General features: G+C 34.5%; 1 protein-coding gene across 1 annotated transcript in view; it reads right to left on the reverse strand.

Moving 5' to 3' along the window:
- The window catches only part of LOC144439904 (uncharacterized), a 144,919-nt gene extending 125,270 nt beyond the window's left edge, over positions 1-19,649 (reverse strand). The window contains exons 1-2 of the mRNA XM_078129136.1: positions 19,490-19,649; positions 163-247 (exon numbers count right to left, since the gene is read on the reverse strand). Of these exons, the coding sequence (XP_077985262.1) occupies positions 163-247; positions 19,490-19,649 (245 nt within the window). The remainder of the gene's footprint in view (positions 1-162; positions 248-19,489) is intronic.
- Positions 19,650-19,675: the final 26 nt, after the last annotated feature.

The following is a 19,675-nucleotide window of genomic DNA, read 5'->3' on the forward strand; positions in this document are numbered from 1 at the left end:
AAAACAAGATGGTGAACCCAACATTTCTTTATTATTTCAAAATGACCGAAAGCAAGCTTCCATACTGTAAACTTTGGACAGATTTTAAGAAATTTAATTTTCTGTGAAATTTGTCACCATTGTGCAGTCTACCTTAAAGTTAAAACACAAATCTGTACTTACTAGTAACCTGCTGTACAGACCAGACATGATGCAGAGACTGTGTCATAATATTCTCCTGGATCACAGTCGACAGCTGAACAGGCAGCTGTTGAGTCAACAAAAATGTGAATTAATTTTAATATAAAGAAATAAAAATCTAAAAACAGAATTAAGACGATTAGACTTCTTTATGAACTTACAGAATGTAATACTTTGACAGAACACAATGTTGCAGGAGTGTACTTAAAGTTTGATGTACTCAGGGTATTTGCATAAGAGCTTGCAATGTTCTCTGAGATCATACTTTCATCAGCATAGCAAGTGAAAATGTAGCAGGAAACACGGCAAACACGAGAGCTAATATCTCAAGTATCTACACTGGCACTGAAATGGAATGGGGTTCTGTTATTATAATATGTTCATCTGAAATTGCAAATTTCTGTAAAAATCATACTACAAAATTACACAACTTCATATACATGGAACAAACATATTATCAATGGTATGCAGTTGTGTTTTTGTATCATGATGATGCAAATGTCATTAGTATGTGTGCAGGTAATCACTTTGTGTGGTACATGTAACATTTACAAGCACCACACAGAGTAACATTGTTAAGTTAAAACACAGACAAGTCTGTCGTTAACAATATTTATACTTTGACTTTGTTCTTGTATCTTTTCAAATCTATTGAGTTGAATTTTGATGAAACTATCCAGTTTCCCTTTGTGTTTTAGATACCTTGGAAATTCTTACAACTGTGCAACAATTTATACATGTACCCGATTGATTGATTGATTGACTGATTGATTGATTGATTGATTGATTGACTGACTGACTGACTGACTGACAGTTTATACATTTACCTGACTGACTGACTGACTGACTGATTCATTCATTCATTCACTGATTCATTGATTGGGTGATCCATTTGATTGACTGATTGATTGACTGATTGATTGATTGATTGATTGATTGATTGATTGATTGATTGATTGATTGATTGATTGATTGATTGAGTCACCCATCCATCCATCGATCAATCAATTAATCATGGTATCATTGATAATAACTGAAGTGGCTAAAAATACATTGTATAGTCTTGATTTTTCAACAACCTTGAACAAGTGACGGTGGCAATAAAAACACAATAGCTGAGAGCATAGAGGTGTCATTCTATCTCTATGCTGAGAGGTAGTCTTCTTAACTTGTTATAGTTAACAGGTGGTTGAGATAACAATCACCTTCCACTATTCATTTATGAAATGTCCATACTGTCTTTTAAACTGCCATCTCTCTGTGACTACATTGTAACTTGAACACCTGTATATATCTATTTGAAGTATTACAATATAGTTCATACTGTTACATAACACTGCTTTATTTAGCATGACACTGCATGCACTGTTAGCCTTGTAAATCATGTCTCGACAGGTGTGACAATAGTGCAATAGTTGAGTGTTGACCACAGTCACTTGTGGGTTGTGAGCACTGTTAGCCTTGTAGATCATGTCTAGGCAGGTGTGACAATAGTTGATAGTGTTGACCACAGTCACTTGTGGGCTGTGAGCACTGTTAGCCTTGTAGATCATGTCTAGGCAGGTGTGACAATAGTTGATAGTGTTGACCACAGTCACTTGTGGGCTGTGAGCACTGTTAGCCTTGCAGATCATGTCTAGGCAGGTGTGACAATAGTTGAGTGTTGACCACAGTCACTTGTGGGCTGTGAGCACTGTTAGCCTCGCAGGTCATGTCTAGGCAGGTGTGTTAGTATTGACTGACTACATGTAATTGATATGCAGTGTTGACCACAGTCACTTGTGGGCTGTTAGCATTGTTTAGTCTTGCAAATCATGTCTAGGCAGGTGTGTTATTGTTAGTATTGGCTGACAAAAGCTGACAGTTACTTGTTGACCATGAATATATTATGTTTTTCAAATATGTCTAGTAAGGTGAGTTTTTAGTATTGGCTGACAACAATTGATAGTGCTGATCACAGGCACTTTTTGGCGGTGAACATATTATTTTTTCAAATATATCTAGTAGGGTGTGCTTTTAGCATTGGCTGACAATATCTACTCAAATGGTGGAGTGGTTCTACACAAATGTTTTGACCACAGTCACTTGTGGGCTGTGAATATTTAACTCTTTCAACCATGTAGTATATGTACATAAAGCATACATGTAGTTGACTCAAAAGGGGATGGGAAGGATGACATATTGACCACAATCACTTGTGGGCTGGGAATGCTGTGTCTTGCAAATCATCTCTTAAGGGTCTACATATTTGACCACAGTCACTTGTAGGCTATGAATATTTTAATACCCATACATTTTCATGAAAGAGCTATTTTTTGCTTATTTCTCTGGAAAGGAAACATGAAAATACTTGACTAAAAGAGACTATATGTTTTGACCACAAACACTTGTAGGCTATGAATAATTTCAACTTGGAAATATTCACTTTAAAAGTTGTAATTAAGAATTATTTTTCACTTGTTTCTCTGGGGAAAAAAAAGTGAAAATGTGTAGTGACTAAAATGCCTTCTTGTTTGTGAATATAAAACCCTGACATTAAAAAATCATTCAAACATTATAGTATTTATACCAAATAACTATAAATAGTTTGTGTACCTGTTGCACAATTGAAATAGCGTTACCACAAAATTATTTTTAAGCCAATGACTTGCATAAACAATTAATGAATTTTAGTTTGGGAACTTTTTCAATGTCATTGTCAAGGTGCAAATGTACATATAGGTGTATTTTATTACAGTGTACACAGACGAGATTTTCCATTTCAAAACTGATACACTACATGCTCTAGAATGGCCTAGGTTGCTTGGTTATTTTAGAATTATATCAGAAATTAATAGAATGGATATTATAATAAATTATCATTATTCTTTTCAGACATAGTTATGATAATAAATGAATTCTAAATAATAATATTAGAATATAATAACAATAATAATTGCAACCTACATCCTACCAGGTCCCTAATTACACAGCTGGGTTGACTGAGGCACAGTCATGGTTCAAATCTTGCCCAAGGACTTTAGCCACTCAGAAACAAACGGTAGTGACGGGACTCCAATCTGCAACCTGCAGATTCCAAGCCAGCCACTCTAACCATTCGTCCATCATGACTCCAATATGCTCCCTGGCTAATAAATATTTATTGACACTCAGGGTTATTTATGCAAATATAAATCAACATAGGTGCCACTGTTACAAGTATATTAACAGCTTTTATTTGACCTTGATAGCAGCCCTCTTAGTTACCATGGTTACTGTTATATCAGGTAATCAAATTAAGATATTCATAAAGGAAACTACCACAATCTGACAGACAGGAAATTTAGTTTTAGTGACATTGCCTATCATGGTCAATACTTAATGTAAATTGAAAAGAGGACATTTCATGTAGCAAATGTCATGGCCGATAGTTTGTGTACATTTTGCAAAATTAAAATTGAGGTGTCGCAAAATTATTTTTCAGTCTTTGATTTCCGTAAACAGTGAATCAGTTTTAGTTTGGGAACTTTCTCAATCTCATGGTATACATGTATATGTTTTGTTTAAATATTATTATTATCACACAGAAAAGATTTCATATTTCAAAAGGGATATACACTACATTGTACATGTACAGAAAAGTCTAGGTTGCTTGGTAATTTTAGAATTTCTCTAGAAAAATAATAAATCGGAAAAACTAGAAAGATCATTGTACATACAAAATTTAACTCCATAGGGTTAAGAAAATGAAGGGTTCAAAAATACATTATTTAGCTGAGATTTCCTACCTAGGGGAACACATAACAGTGTAAATCAGTTCAAATAAATATAAATAGTTCAAGGGTTTAGAGTAATTGAATGGTTTTATTTCAATCATAAAGACCTTAGACCATAAAGTGTCAATAAATCACGGGTTTCTTTTATTGGCCTCACACCAACTACAATGTACATCTAGTAGTAAATTTTGATTTGTGGATAGTTTGACCTCTGGGAGTCAACATACTGAGTGTATATATACAGACTGTAAATCTAGCTATTTTCGCTACTTCAAAATTTTTTGATCTTTCAGTCTTTTTCACTCAGTCAAAGACTAATTCTACTAATTACCAGACTGAAACACTGTATTCATGTACAAGAAGGCATTTTAGTCACTACTTAATTTTACTAATTACCAGACTGGTACACTGTGTTCATGTACAAGAAGGTATTTTAGTTACTACTTATTTTTACTAATTACCAGACTGGTACATTTTTGTTCATGTACAAGAAGGCATTCTAGTCACTTATTTATTTTTGCGTTTTTGTTTTCTAGCAAAATAAGCGAAAATACGTCTTTAGTGAAAATTTCCAGGTGTGTATTATGAACACTGTTCCTGTGCTTTGCTGGTTAATGGCCTGTATACATGTATGTATATAACTTGAAAAACAACAACATTATATTAATAAACATGTATAGAGGTGTAATGTCATTATATTATATATTTTTATCAGTGTACCCTCTAATGATAGCCAAATTTTGTTGTTGTGAGTCAAAATGAGAAAAACTGGGATTTCTTGTAAGTCACCACATAGAAAGAGATAGGGGAATACCAAATTATCGTGTATCACTAGAAATTGTGTGTCCGGTAAATAGTAAATATAAGTAGTGACTAAAATGCCTGCTTGTATACAATGTATATGCCTGCTTGTATATGCTTGCATGTACAAATGTACACGTACACAGATAGTGTACTAGTCTGGTAATTAGTAAAAATTTGTCTTAGAAGTTAGAAAACTACCTGAAGACTGTAAAATCTTTACAAAAAATTTCTAGTGAAAAATTTCGTGTGAAAAATTTTAGATTTAGAGTATCCTGTTTGGGAATCAGAAGTACAATCGTAGTCATTCTTAAGTTGTACTACAACATACTAGTATTGGTAAGAAGCTCTCTCCACTACTCCTGCTTTTATTAAATTCATTTGAGTGTGTGTAACTCTGTCACTCGGTAGCATGAACTGTCCCCTAAGGCACACACAAACTTGTCACACTTCATGTACTTTGGATAAAAATAAGTAGTGTCTAAGTACACGACTCGTGTATTACTTTTAAATGGGCTATTGTTAGAATTGTAGCCTAGGAAAAAAAAACAGCCTTGATTTCAAGACTCTGTCTGATCTTTCCACTCTGTTACTTACAAAAGTATTTACTGGTTGAATGAAGAAAAATATTGGGAAACAAAACAGTGTGCCCCTCTACTGATATCCAAATTTTGTTGTTGTGAGTCTAAAATGAGAGAAGCTCGGATTTCTTGTGAGTCACCACTTAGTAAGAGATAGGGGAACACCAAATTTTGCTGCGTCACTTGAAATTGTGTGCGTCAGTGGCGTGGGAAATTGGCACTGGAAACAAATACCATTATACCACCCTCCAACATCATTTATGAAAATCAAGAAAAACAATGACAGTTTTGGATATTTTAGCTTGTGTTTTGAGTACTGCAGAATCAATACGTGACATAGACGTGAGTCGGCATGTACACACGCGATTTATGATAACATATAGAATGACGATACTGAATCTCACATTTTGTCTAATTTTTCTTCCAAAATGTTCAACCAGTCATGTGGTACAACAGCATTAATCCTCTTTCTATTTGTTTGAAAACAAAAACTACAAATTGGGGAAAACAGGATACATGTTTTACCGGATCCCCCTCCCCTTTTTCTGGTTTCCCAAACTGAAGCAAAGACAAGTAGATTGCCAACACTTTAAGCCCCCCCTGTTTCTCCCCTGGATCTGCTGACTGCATGGGCTGGACAAACACAAAAAAAAAAGGACTGACGCGAGGGTATTTCATTGATGCATGCGCTGACCAGAAACAATTCTTTTTCCTCTTTTGGCCTAAAACACTGACTTTATTGCTAGAGCTACATGTATTGAGACACAACTTATTACTTGACAGAGATTTAACTAACTCACAGGAAACAAAATAGCTTTCCTACAAATAAAGCAAATATTGAACCATTCCCAACTGTTGAATTTCCAATCAAATCAAACCTTCTCTCAGAATATAATCATAATAGAAAACACTGATCTGAAAGGTAATTCAATATCAGACCCAATCAATACCACTAACAAGATGAAATTACTTTCTGTGAAATGAAAATGTTCTATTTAATGACAACGGAATGAATAATTCAATCCAAGGTAAACTGATCTTTTAGTTAGTTTGATATCCAATATCCTTAGGAGAGGTGAAACATTGAAAATGCATTTAGAGCAATTGTTGTACAGTGAATGTATAGTTGATTTACAAAGTCAATCTTGCAATTATGGTACATGGACATGACTTGTTTTCTATCACAGGTGACTGCGTTACAACCGACTCTTTTACGACAAAGTGACTCTAATTATTATATTTGATTTTTATCTACAGATGACTCATTTTATAGTGACTTTTTACCAATGATTCTTGTTTAGGCCAAATAAAAAAGTTGTTTGGTTCCAGTTAACCGACCCCCACCTACAAATGTAGTTTTTCACGCCGACCATAAATTTTGTTTACATATCCGAGAAAAATAATGATAAAATCGCAAAAATCGTGACATCTCGCAAGAAAAAGTGGGTGAGGAAACTGACATCAACTTAAAAAGACATTATAAAACTGTTCTTCCAATCTGTAATGGCTGTACATGTACATCTGATAGGAAGAAATAAACAACACAGAGACCATTTGGAAAATAATGGAAAACCTGAACTAGACTCTCACACAATAAAATAAAAAATCTACCAACTACTTATTTTAAAATTGAATATAATCAGAACCACACAATTTTTTACGCCTTATGATTAGTGAATTTTTATTACATTGGGACTCTTTTTGGTCAGTGATCTTTACATTGTATGTCTCTTTTCGTGTGTTTTCCATGAATTTGTTTCTCACTTTTGTAGTGTTCAGCACTTTTAAACTGTTACGATATACTAGTACACGCAATGTATGGTGATTTACAAGTGATATTATTATTATTATTATTATTTAGTATAATTCTCATGTCTTGTGGTGTGAAACATTAAATGCGTATATAAGTATAAATAAGTATATTTGTGTGCAACCGTTGAACTACAACTTTACAAGACTGTATAGTTTATGTACAACTAAAAGTCAATTGGCTACAAGTGTATATACATGTACACACAATGTACTGATATTCAAAATAGAATTCTCACAATTTTCAAAGCTGACTTTATGGACTTAAACTTCCATCACTGATCTGAGATTAATTTTTCGATGTTAAAGTTTTATTACTAGACATAGTAAATTTATTCTGTGTCCCATTCTGTAGTCTGTATGTGCCAACTGTGGTTTCTAACTGGTATAAATTGTAATGATACTGTATAGGAACTAGACTAATGGTAATGATACTGTATAGGAACTAGACTAATGGTAATGATACTGTATAGGAACTAGATTACCAATTCTGTAACATACTGTACATATACATATTATAACTCTGAATACTAGACACATGACCTTCTAGATCTATCCACATGGTATCGAATCATCTCTTCACTCCACTAGACGTAAAGAGAGATCTTGAGATTTGGTGCAGTGGATAATATAGCACTCAACTAGGATACATGTACATGCAGATCAGTGTCCATCCACTGAATATGATCCAAATCAGGTGTATGCCAGGGAGTCTCACACCCTAACTCCTTAACTTAACCACAAATATGCATCTACTGTATTCACAATGTCAATAAACACTACATGAGATTCTAACTCCATTCCTAACCCTTGACCTTAATTGTGTAACTCTCTACTTCGGATCTGTTTATGTAACCGATTGTTCCTTATTTTTTGCTGCAAACAACTTCAGCAGAATGTATATAACGTTTTTCAATAACATGTAGCATAACAAGCAACTTGTTGATTGATTGATTCCTTGCTGTGTTATTCTATCAAATACATAACAACTCCTGTGACCTCAGTCACTGGTGTATTGTTGTCATGTCACAAGTAGAGGAAATGCAGTGACACAGGTCAAAGGTTAAGATATCAGGGATCACAGAATTGGTTACCTAGGTAACAAAACTGTATACAAGTACTTGCATGGCAGCCATTTTGATCCTGAAGTAAACAATGACATCTACTCCTGTACTACTAAATATCAATTATAAAGTTTACTACAATTAGTTTAGTAATATTTGATCAATATTCATATGTTGATGTTCTTGGGTCCCTAATGAAGGATCAAGAGATCTAAAAGTGAAACCTGGTTTATTTGAAGCTGCACTTTATTTGCAACTGGAATGTCTTTTCGAAACTATTTTCAGTGTTCTTTCCAATGTAGAGAAAGCACGGTGCAAACACCATCCTTGCCATCAAGGCCTCGCAATGCTTGGCAGGTTTCTACCGGGCTTATTTATAATAACAATAATGTTGGTTTCTAAATAGTGCTTGCCCACTTTGTGCTCAAAGCGCTTTACAATTTCGAAAGTTCTACCATACTAAGATTTTTTGTACTTGTTCATTTGAAAAGACGCGATACAAGTAACAACAGACGTTTTATTTACTCGTTTATCGCCAAACATGCATTAGAAACCTATCTTTTATATTTTCATAATCAAAGTATGAGTCACCTGTTTAAACACAAAGGGAGGCCTGAATACACGACAATAGTTCTTATCAATACCTACATATATGTATGGTCACACAACAGGATACCGATTTCGCTTCCAGGAAAATTTGACTTCCTTGTTGGTATTGAATTACCTGGTTATATATAAATGGATCCAAGTACATGTAATTTAAGACACTGCATTTGTACATGACTAGTAAAACATTTTCCGCTGAGTGACTTTACATTACAATGCATGGTTTGGCACACAGGTGTTAGTTCAAGCATTTGAACTTGTTGTAGGTAGAGTTGTATATATGTTATGTTCAGTGTGCCCTCTAAGCCAATTTGATGCACCACTGACACACACAATTTCTAGTGACGCACCAAAATTTGGTGTTCCCCTATCTCTTACTATGTGGTGACCCACAAGAAATCAAAGTTTTCTCATTTTGACTCAAAACAACAAAATTTGGCTATCATTAGAGGGCACACTGGTTATAATATTATCATACAAAATTGTACATTTTTTTTGTTAGGCCTTACTGAACATTCTACATGTATTTGAAAAAACATATGTACACTACTAAGAACAGAACCCAATGAAGTGTACTGTGGCTACACATTCTAGCCTTCGAGTCAAGTTGTATGAGGGGTGGGGAATGGGATATTCAAAATCCGAACAAGACGACTCCCACCTTAGTCTGGATGCTAACAAACAACTCTATAACTAAAGAGGTGTAAATGGTAAAGGTACTGTATAGGAACAAGACAACTCCCACCTTAGTTTGGATGCCAACAAACAACTCTATAACTAAAGAGGTGTAAATGGTAAAGGTACTGTATAGGAACAAGACTACTCCCACCTAGGCTAACACACTCATAGTAAACTGTACACAAATATATGACCTCATAATTGTTATCCTTTCTGCTGTACAACCACAAACCACCTCACTCAAGTACTCATGAATGCAAATACCTCAAGTCTATATATGCCATTACACCAACACTACAGCATCATGGGATTCTGTTATCATTACCTCAGTCCTGGCTGTAACCTTGGGTATAAATATTTATTACTCACCCCTACGAACATGTAGAATGTTATAATTGAACTACTAGACTGTTTTTGTGACACAAAGAATGACTATATTGTATTCAGTTTAAATACATCTATTCTATTCCATTACACAATCATTTTTGTTCAGTTTGTAATAACAACTGTATTCATACTCATTTGCTAGTCCAATTATGTCTCCTTACACATTTTGTAATACCACGGATCCATGGAATAATATTCTAACAATGGTACATTTATTTTCACAAGCTCCAGAATTCACACTTCACTATAATTAATTAAAATGCTCTGTAGTCAGTTTGTAGTTCTTTGTCAGGGGAGGAAACGAGGTAAAATCTACCTTCAGTTCTCTGGTCATTTTACAAGAGTTCCTAGACTGTCGACAGTAGCACTTTTTTTCTACATTTTATCTAAACTAAAGTCGTCGCCGCACTCTGATTTAACACAATAGTACTATAATCGCATGCTGATATCGAGGGCCAAAGCCCAGGAAAAAAACCTCACTACATTTTAGTTTCATTTATTGTACTAGGGTTTCCTACATTGTTCTAGGCCTGATAAAAAAAAATTGTGTGGTTCCGATTACACTCAATTTTAGAATAGGTGGAGGTGGGTAGATTTTTTATTTTATTTTACTATATTTCTTTCCTGTGTGAGTGTCTAGTTCAGGTTTTCCATTGTTTTCCAAATGGTCTCTGTGTTGTTTATTTCTTCATATCAGATGTACAGCCATTACAGATTGGAAGAACAGTTTTATTTTGTCTTTTTAAGTTGATGGCAGTTTCATTATGTATTTCTCGTGAACATTTTTGCAATTGCATTATTTTTTTCTCAAATACGTAAAAAATGTTTAGGGTCGGCAGTGAAAAGGTACGGGTGGGGTGGGGTCGGTTAACCGGAACCAAACAATTATTTTTTTAGGCCTAACAGTAAACTGGTAAAAATAAAATACCCAATCTTCATCTATATGACGACTTTAAGTTATGACCACCTGTTCCCTAACCTGACTATAAAACACTTTTTATGAGAAATTTTACATCACCATTATTTTTATGGCTTAACGTGAGTTTGTGTGTGAAATATTAAATACTGATTTCAACATACTGGCATACAATACACTGCTAAAATTTTGACAGATTTTTATTACTGCTGACAAGAAAAGTCTGCAATTTGCCTGCACTGTACTTTCAATCAATAATAAAAATTTCACTTAGGCGTAAAAAAAATAATTGTGTGGTTCTGATTACAATCAATTTAAGAATAGGTGGGGTAGGTAGATTTTTATTTTATTTTTTAAATCTATTTTTTTTTCATATGTGAGTGTGTAGTTCTGGTAGTTGTGCATTTCTGTTGTTTTCTACATGGTCTCTGTGTTATTGGTTTCTTTTAATCAGCCTAGCCATTACAGATTGGACAGTTTTATATTGTCTTTTTCAGTTGATGTAAGTTTTCACATTCACTATTTCTTGCAAGACTTCACAATTTTCACAATTTACTTTTTTTTTTTCTCCAATATGTAAAAAAAAGTTTAGGGTCGGCATGAAAAAATAGGTGGGGGTTGGGTAACCGGAACCAAACAAACTTTTTTTATTTGGTACAGACAAATTAAATTTCAACAATCACAGTCTTCATAAAATTAGCTCGCAAAATAATACATTAATTCACAATTCTTGGTGGGTGACAGTACAAAAAAGAAATAAAACCACGCTATATGAAAAAAACTTCTTTCAACAGTTTTCTACTGACTACTGCAGTCAGTATGCATATAAGCAGATGATATTTTTACAATAATTTTTTTCTATAAATTGTGTACTGCACCAGTGCATGATTTAGTTCTAAATGGATGAGAGTGCTTGTTAAATATTATTTTTTCTAAAATTAAATTTCATAATTTTAGGAGTTGGTTGTCAAGGGTCATTCTCACGCCAGTGTTTACAACTAATTGAGATGGGTGAACAAATAAATAATTACAATATTGAATTGGAAATGAACATCTCTGCAGGAAATCCTAACCTAATTTTATGTTCAAATACACGTCTGCTAGTGACATACCATGCATGGTAGGGGAAAACAAAAGTGAGAGCCAAAAAACCTACACAACTGGATTCTACGCTTTTTTTACAAAAAGAATATACATGTCAGCCTCTCTTACAGTCTTCAGGGTTTCACATAGTTAAAACTTGGCTTGTTTTGTATGTACTGATATCTACTCCATTGTTCTCGAATATTGAATATCCTTGTACAAATGTACATCGATCATATAGGGCTAACTATTCGTTGACGTGTTAGTGCGATGTTCCGTGTTTTCGCGAAGCCTCGCACTAACATGTCAACAAATGGTTAGCCCAATGTGATCAATGACGGCGCACAGTACAGGGATATTCAAGTACAATAACTAGATATCGAAACATACTGTACAAAACAACCCAAGTTTTAGCTATATGGGAGGCTCCAAGGGCTGTAAGAGAGTCTAACAACATGTGTACTTTAGGCATGAAATCCAAAAAATTACAAAACACATCAAATTATCTAACTTTTACAAATTACATTAGTTAATTACAGTACAATAGCAATTAATATTAAATAACATTGACCAGTTCAATGACCTCATTTAATTTATCTTTTGTTGCAATAATTATATAATATTCATGAGTTTCATCAATAATCTTGTGATAACATTTTATAATGTAAAGCCAATAAATTTTGGATTTTAAATTTAAATGAAACAATTTCATCATGGCTTCCTACTTGAAAAATCCATGTGAAACAACATAGAACAAGTCTGTGTTTGTAACTCAGTAAATTGCAAAAGATTATAAATGCGTAATATGTTTGTTATTGTACGTACAATAACAAACTTTTTAGCTTTTTGCGATGTATTGAGTCAAGACTCATACACACAGACTTGGGTAGACTGTCGACAATCATTTGTGCCTGTTTGCAACGTTTCATCTAAAACAAAGTCGTCGCCTCGCTCTGTAGCACTGAATACTAATGCGTACTGATAGGAACTGAGATTGCCGAAGGCACGAACTGCAGTGTACACATTACATTACATGTTTTATAAAAAATACCAGTCATTCAATTGTATCCTGTTTTTGTCAGATATTTATATAGTTGGAAGTAAGAATGATTGGTTTATTTCTATAATGGCTACGGTTCTAAGTAGGTAAGATTAATTCATCTTATGGTGTAATTCATAACATATATCACTTAACGCTTTCAGATCATAGACGTTGAATTATGTAATATGTTCTAATCAATCTTTGAAGTTTGTCATTTTCATTTACAGCTGAATGTTCAAAGGAGAGTGGGTTCATGACGTCACTATTTTTTTATTTTTAATTATTTGTTGTTTTTTTGGGGGGTGATTAGGAGTGGGTTTGTGACTCCACTATTTTTTTATCATTTTATTTTTAATTATTTAGGGGGGGGGGGTTAGGAGTGGGTTCATGACTTCGCTATTTTTTTATTATGTTTTTAATATTTTTAAATATTTTTGGAGGGTTAGGAGTGGGTTCATGACTTAACTTTTTATTATTATTATTATTTTTTTTTATTTATTTTTTTTTTTGGGGGGGGGGGGCTAGGAGTGGGTTCGTGACTTCACTATTTTTTTATATATATTTTTTTTTTCATATATGTTAGTGTCTAGTTCAGGTAGTTATGTTTTCCGTTCTATATGGTCTATGTGTTATTGGTGTCTTCCCATCAGATGTACAGCCATTACAGATTGGAAGAACAGTTTTATAGTGTATTTTTAAGTTGATGTCAGTTGCTGCATCCATTATTTCTTGTGAGATTTCACAATTTTTTCTCAATTATCTTAATTTTTTCTCAAATACATAAAAAAATGTTTAGGGGCAGCAGTGAAAAAATAGGTGGGGGTCGGGTAAACGGCACCAACATTTTTTAGGCCAAACCAAGGCTTGGTTCATGACTTTGCTAATTTCTATTTATTTATTTATTTTTATTTTTTATTTTTTATTTATTTATTTATTTATTTATTTTTTTATTTTTTTTTTATTTTTTTTTTTTTTTTTGGGGGGGGGGGTTTAAAGTGATGCAGTCTGTAACTGAGCCCCATGAGTTGGTTTCTCACAAGTTTATTTAGAATTATATCAGTCATAGGTGGATGCAACGAATCTCTCAAAGTACAAATGTAATGTGAACAATGTCAAAATTTGGGTATTTTTACCAATTATCAAGTGCATATATCGTTCGTTATCTGATTAAAAAAATAATATTCCAGTTACAACTAGTTCAACTTTAATTTAAATACGTGAATTGTCATAAGTAAGAGTAAAAAATGAGCAATAAATATTTTTTCCTTCTTGAAATTTAAAATCCTAACCTAACTTTTACAATGTAACCATGATTGTGTTGGAGGTGATGATTTTAGGGTGCGGACCCAAAAATCAATTTGATAGAATTTACTTTTAGTAATATTATGGTATATACAATAATAATAATTGATTGAGTTACAAACAAGAACTTGGCATAAGTTGTTTCACATTGAATTTTCAAGTAGGAAGCCATGATAAAATTGTCAATATACAATTAAAAATCCAAAATAAATAGCCAATCTTCATTGATATGGCTACTTTAGTGTTCTTACATGTAGGGTCATAGTTCTGTTTTTTTAAATCACTTTTTTGACAGTTTTGCTTGCAACCTCAACTAAATCTTATTTCTAATTCAACTCAGCATGTAACATCTAGAAACAAACTTAGGTAATACTCTGCTCTCGCTCTCCCACGTTTACGAAGTATGACAAAAATAATTACTGCACATTCTAACTGCAAAATTGATGTCTCCACTATAAATTATCATGGCTTGACCAATTATTTATCTACTACTCACCTAACCCTTTCCTCCCTTCCTATTTCAATGTTCAATATATTATACAAGCCATTACTACACTACTGTGTCCCACAACTAATCGTGCAACCCCCCGGGGGAGGTGTTTGACCGAATTTATAAAACGTTGCACAACCCAAATTCATGCCAATATCCCAAATCAATGTATTTATTGTGTCGACGTTACATAAATGCTAACCAACCGGGATTTTCAGCGACGACAGTATTATGTCAATTATTCAACTAGTTTATGTGGATAAGTTTTTATTTTAGCTACGTTTTTAAATCACTAACCCGTGATAAATCATAAATTCGGCACGACACCTAGATTTGAAGGTCGCGACTATGCAATCAAAACACACATCTCTCGTTCGACCGACTACGTACACATTAGACATTCAACACGTTGCCCGCGTAGCGTCAACGTGCATCGGTAATGGTTCCTGGGCTTGATTTCCTTCTAAAATGCAACACTGTGGGACTTAAATGAGCAAACAAGACAGACAGAAAACTTTCTAAACTCGAGCAAAAACATGTTATGAAATGTACACCGTTGCGAATACCGTCGGCCATTTTGAAGTTTAATATCGCTCACGGTACGAAGTTACGTCCGAACTAGAGAGAGTTGATTGCCGTTGCTTTTCAACACATACATAACAATCATGGTACTTACCGTCTACTTTATATACACTCGTTGCACAGTAAATAAGTATAAAAATATAAACTCTTTGTAAATGATGCATTTTCACTTCAAACGTGAAGCTTGGGAGTTATATTTATCTTTCACACATGTAAACTTTCACAATCAATGTAGAAATCCGTATTTCCTTCTTTTCTTCTTCAAACTTAAAAGTTGCTCTCTCTTCGATAAGTAAAATCCACTATAGTTTCCCTCTTATGTCATGTTACAGCCGTGTTCATCGACCAGCGATGACAGTTCTGGACGGAATAATCACACAAAAACAACGTAAAAAATCCACCAAGACTATGGACACTTCAAAACCTCCTTCGATCCCTCTTCACGCTATCCTAGCTTAGCTAATTTATTATTCATGAACTGAACAGGTTGGCTGAGCAAATTTACATAACAAAGCGACGTCACTGTTACCATGACATTTCATTCAACAAACTCATTTAAATTTGAACTATCAGCCAACTATTACATATGACGCATTATAAGAATAAAAACCTTTCGACAGCAAGTATTAAAAACATGTGTTATTTCTTCTTCTTTTTTCCAATTTGACGATAAAAACCTAAACGATTTTATTTCTGTACCACAGAAGAAATTTTAAAGGTGCATTGACCTCAGAAATCGTTATCTCGTGTTTACGTTTATATTTTTAGCACCTTCTGTTTCTGTATATTGCACAAGCAAATGCTCAAAAGCATTTTTCTCCAACAGTGATGTCAATGAAACGGTGAACGTTATTGCCAAAATCACGTAGTAGCGCCAACATTTACGTCATAGGTTATTTACATAATAATCACTATTGTCGTCTGGTATAAACAGATAAAGGGATCACTGTCGTCATCATGGGCATTGTGTACTGTTGTTTGGCCACAACAATGTCGAAGTTTCCTAAGTTGTGAACATTGAATAACTATTGCGAAATTACGACGCTTATCTTTCGTAATTTCATTGTGTTATAACCCAAATTATCCCGCGCGCAGTACAATGTTGGTGGGAGAGGCCGATGCAGTGCAAACATATTGGCGGGATTTCTGATTTCTCGCTCTCCCAAGTCCTTTCCGCGCGGAAAGGGGGGGGGGGAAGCAAATTAACGGTAGTCTGATTAGTGAAAAGTATTTATATTGGGAGTGCTAGTAACTCCAAAATTAGCATTTGGAAAAAACATCGGCCTTTCATCAACCCCAATCTCACTGGCTTCGGACAACAAACATTTTTTTAAAAACAACTGGCGAAATCAATTACATTGACACCAGAAATATCAACAAACTCTTTATTTCTGAAAGTTTCGTAAACTTTTCCAAACAAAGGGTCTGGGCGCGGAGCCGTAATGATAGTTTGGCACTCCGTCATATTCCCAGAAGAACTCGAGACCTATGCGACAGCAGTAGCTAATTTCAAAGAATTTGCAACTTTAGCATGTTAGATATGTAGGTGTTTATTTCTGTGGGTTGTCCTACTTGTAAGATATTTTTTGGCAACATCCGGATCAGTATAACAATCCAGGGTGTAAAACATAGGATGTTACTGATGAACAAAAGTTGGAGAATTATATCTGTTCATTTAGCTCTGGATATATATGCTGCGGGGTTTTGATTCGTCTTCTTTGGGGAGGTGCGAAGACGAGTCGAAACCCCGCAGCAAATATATATCCAGAGCTACTGTTCATTCAAACACATAGCAATGTGGTCTATGTTTTCTTGCAGTGTTTTGCCTTCGTTGTGAATGTGTTGTATGTATCCTGTGAAGCAGTATCACTATCTGGACGAATCGAACTTCAAAACAAAAACATGTACGTACACCACACACACACACACACACACACACACACACACACACACACACACACACACACACACACACACACACATACATACATACATACATACATACATACATACATACATACATACATACATGCATGCATACACATACACATACACATACACAAAAACATACACAATCACGAACGCAATCACGCAAACAAACAAACAAACAAACAAACAAACAAACAAACAAACAAACAACAATATTGCGTCAACGCACTACACCATTCTCTGTATTCAAGTTTCCCCAGTTTTGTTTTTCACTATCGTCGCAAACCACAGCCTCTTTTACGGCACCGTCCAGTACGTGCCCCAGAGTTTGTTATTTCGTAGTAAGGCGTAAGAAATAACAGCTCTGGTTTGTAAGAATGTTTTTCACTACATGTTCTGGGACTAGCCTGGAAGATTCGTGTACGGCGGCCTGCAGTGCAGTGTGACATGTGTGACAGACGTACTTTATTTAGAGAGCGCCAGCAACGACGGATGAACAGTGATCGTATTCATGTACCAATGTGAACGATATAGGAATTGGCAAATGCGATGTTTTTGGCAAGTATGACAATAATTGCAACTTCGCAAGATACATAATTGTATTGATATGCTAATCATATCTTTTGGCTTGGAAAGTATTTGCAAGTCCTTGTAAGCAAATGAAATGACACTATACTGATAGTAAATACATCAAAATACTACCATAAACCCAGCACTGTATCTCACGATACGAATTTTTTTTTTATCAACTTATCAATATCTCAGTACTGAATACAGAAGCTTTTATCATTGAAGGCGTGAAAGTTTTCGAAATTTGGTTAGAAGTGCGAAAATGAAGTTCAGCAATCGCATCGATTCAAGACCCCCCCCCCCCCCCCCCCCCCAACGAACGAAGTTCGCTTAGTGTAATATTGTGCGATCGTCCCTTACCGGGTCAAGCAAACTTGGATCCAATTTAAATTACAACGTACAAAAAATCAGGAGTACAAATGTTTGAAATAGTGGTGTAAGTGTTATCAAAATTAAGCACTCATAAAATCAAATATGGATATATTCTCTCTCTCTCTCTCTCTCTCTCGCTTACCGTGGCGTTACTTCTCATGCTTGTAAAGTTGAACATATTACATGCAACAATACTAAAAATACTAAAAGTAGCTTGGCAGATTGGCCGTTGTGGGCGCACTTTCAGTGAATGTCGGACCACTGTGATTTGAAGTCTTATATTGTACGTATACAAAGGGCGACCGAAAAACAGCCCACAACGTTAACGAATCGTCCAACCTATTCTCGGTATATTAGATTCAAGAAATCGTTAATCAAAATGTTCAATTTCTCTGGCTTCAGGTAAATACATAGAGCGAGCATTGGAATAGTTGAATTTAAAATTTGATGTCACCAATTTTTATTTTACAACAAATTTACCAGTAAACCAACAATCGATTTATTTATCATTTATTTAATTATGTATTATTATTTTATTAATTTTTTTTTATTTATTTATTTATTTATTTATTTATTTATTTATTTATTTATTCATTCGTTCATTCATTCGTTCGTTCGTTCGTTCGTTCGTTCGTTCGTTCGTTCATTCATTCATTCATTCATTCATTCATTCATTCATTCATTCATTCATTCATTCATTCATTCATTCATTCATTCATTTATTTATTTATTTATTTATTTACTTATTTATTTATTTACCATATGCATCCAGCAGGCATTGCCCAATAACAAGGGGAAGGTTCAATGTTAGTGTAGGAGGAAACCAGAGTACCAGGGGAAAACCTGTTTTATTCAGTATAGTCAAAGTGAACGACACTCTCTTACATACTGTCATACAGCGTCGTAAATTGTGTGAACATTGTGACACGGCGAATAGAATGTTGTGGTCTTCTCAACGTGTTAGCGATTGAAATAGCGCCATCATCGATACATATGCCTTTATAATTTCCGTGCGAATTCATAAAAACATGTTGTAAAATATTTTGTGACAACAAATATAAGGATACAACTAATAAACAAAACAAGAACGATTCAGTTTTTGTTTCACTTCGATTGTTGTCTTCGGGGAAAACTAACAAATAACTCATGAACTTTCATATACAGAGGGGATCGATAGCATACAATATACCGCCACGTTTGACATTTTTTTTCTCTTTATTGACTTACAGCATAATATCTCAACACTCCTTGAACCTGTCTTCTTGCTACTGTTATGTTTATAGACGAGAATAATCTCTCCTACAATAGATAGAACGCTATCGTATATCGTCGTAAAACGCACCCTCTTTCACGGCACCATTCAATACGTTTGCTATTTCAGCGACGCTGATAACAGCTCTGGTTTGCGAGAATGTTGTATCCCCACCTCTAAGTTGTAATACCACATATACAGCCAATTTCATGTGGCTAGGGTCTGCCATGGGCAGGGCTGCAGCACTCATGTAGCAGTCCTGCTGTTTGACTGAAA

The sequence above is a fragment of the Glandiceps talaboti genome, chromosome 9 (assembly GCF_964340395.1).
Source record: "Glandiceps talaboti chromosome 9, keGlaTala1.1, whole genome shotgun sequence".
Lineage (NCBI taxonomy): Eukaryota > Metazoa > Hemichordata > Enteropneusta > Spengelidae > Glandiceps > Glandiceps talaboti.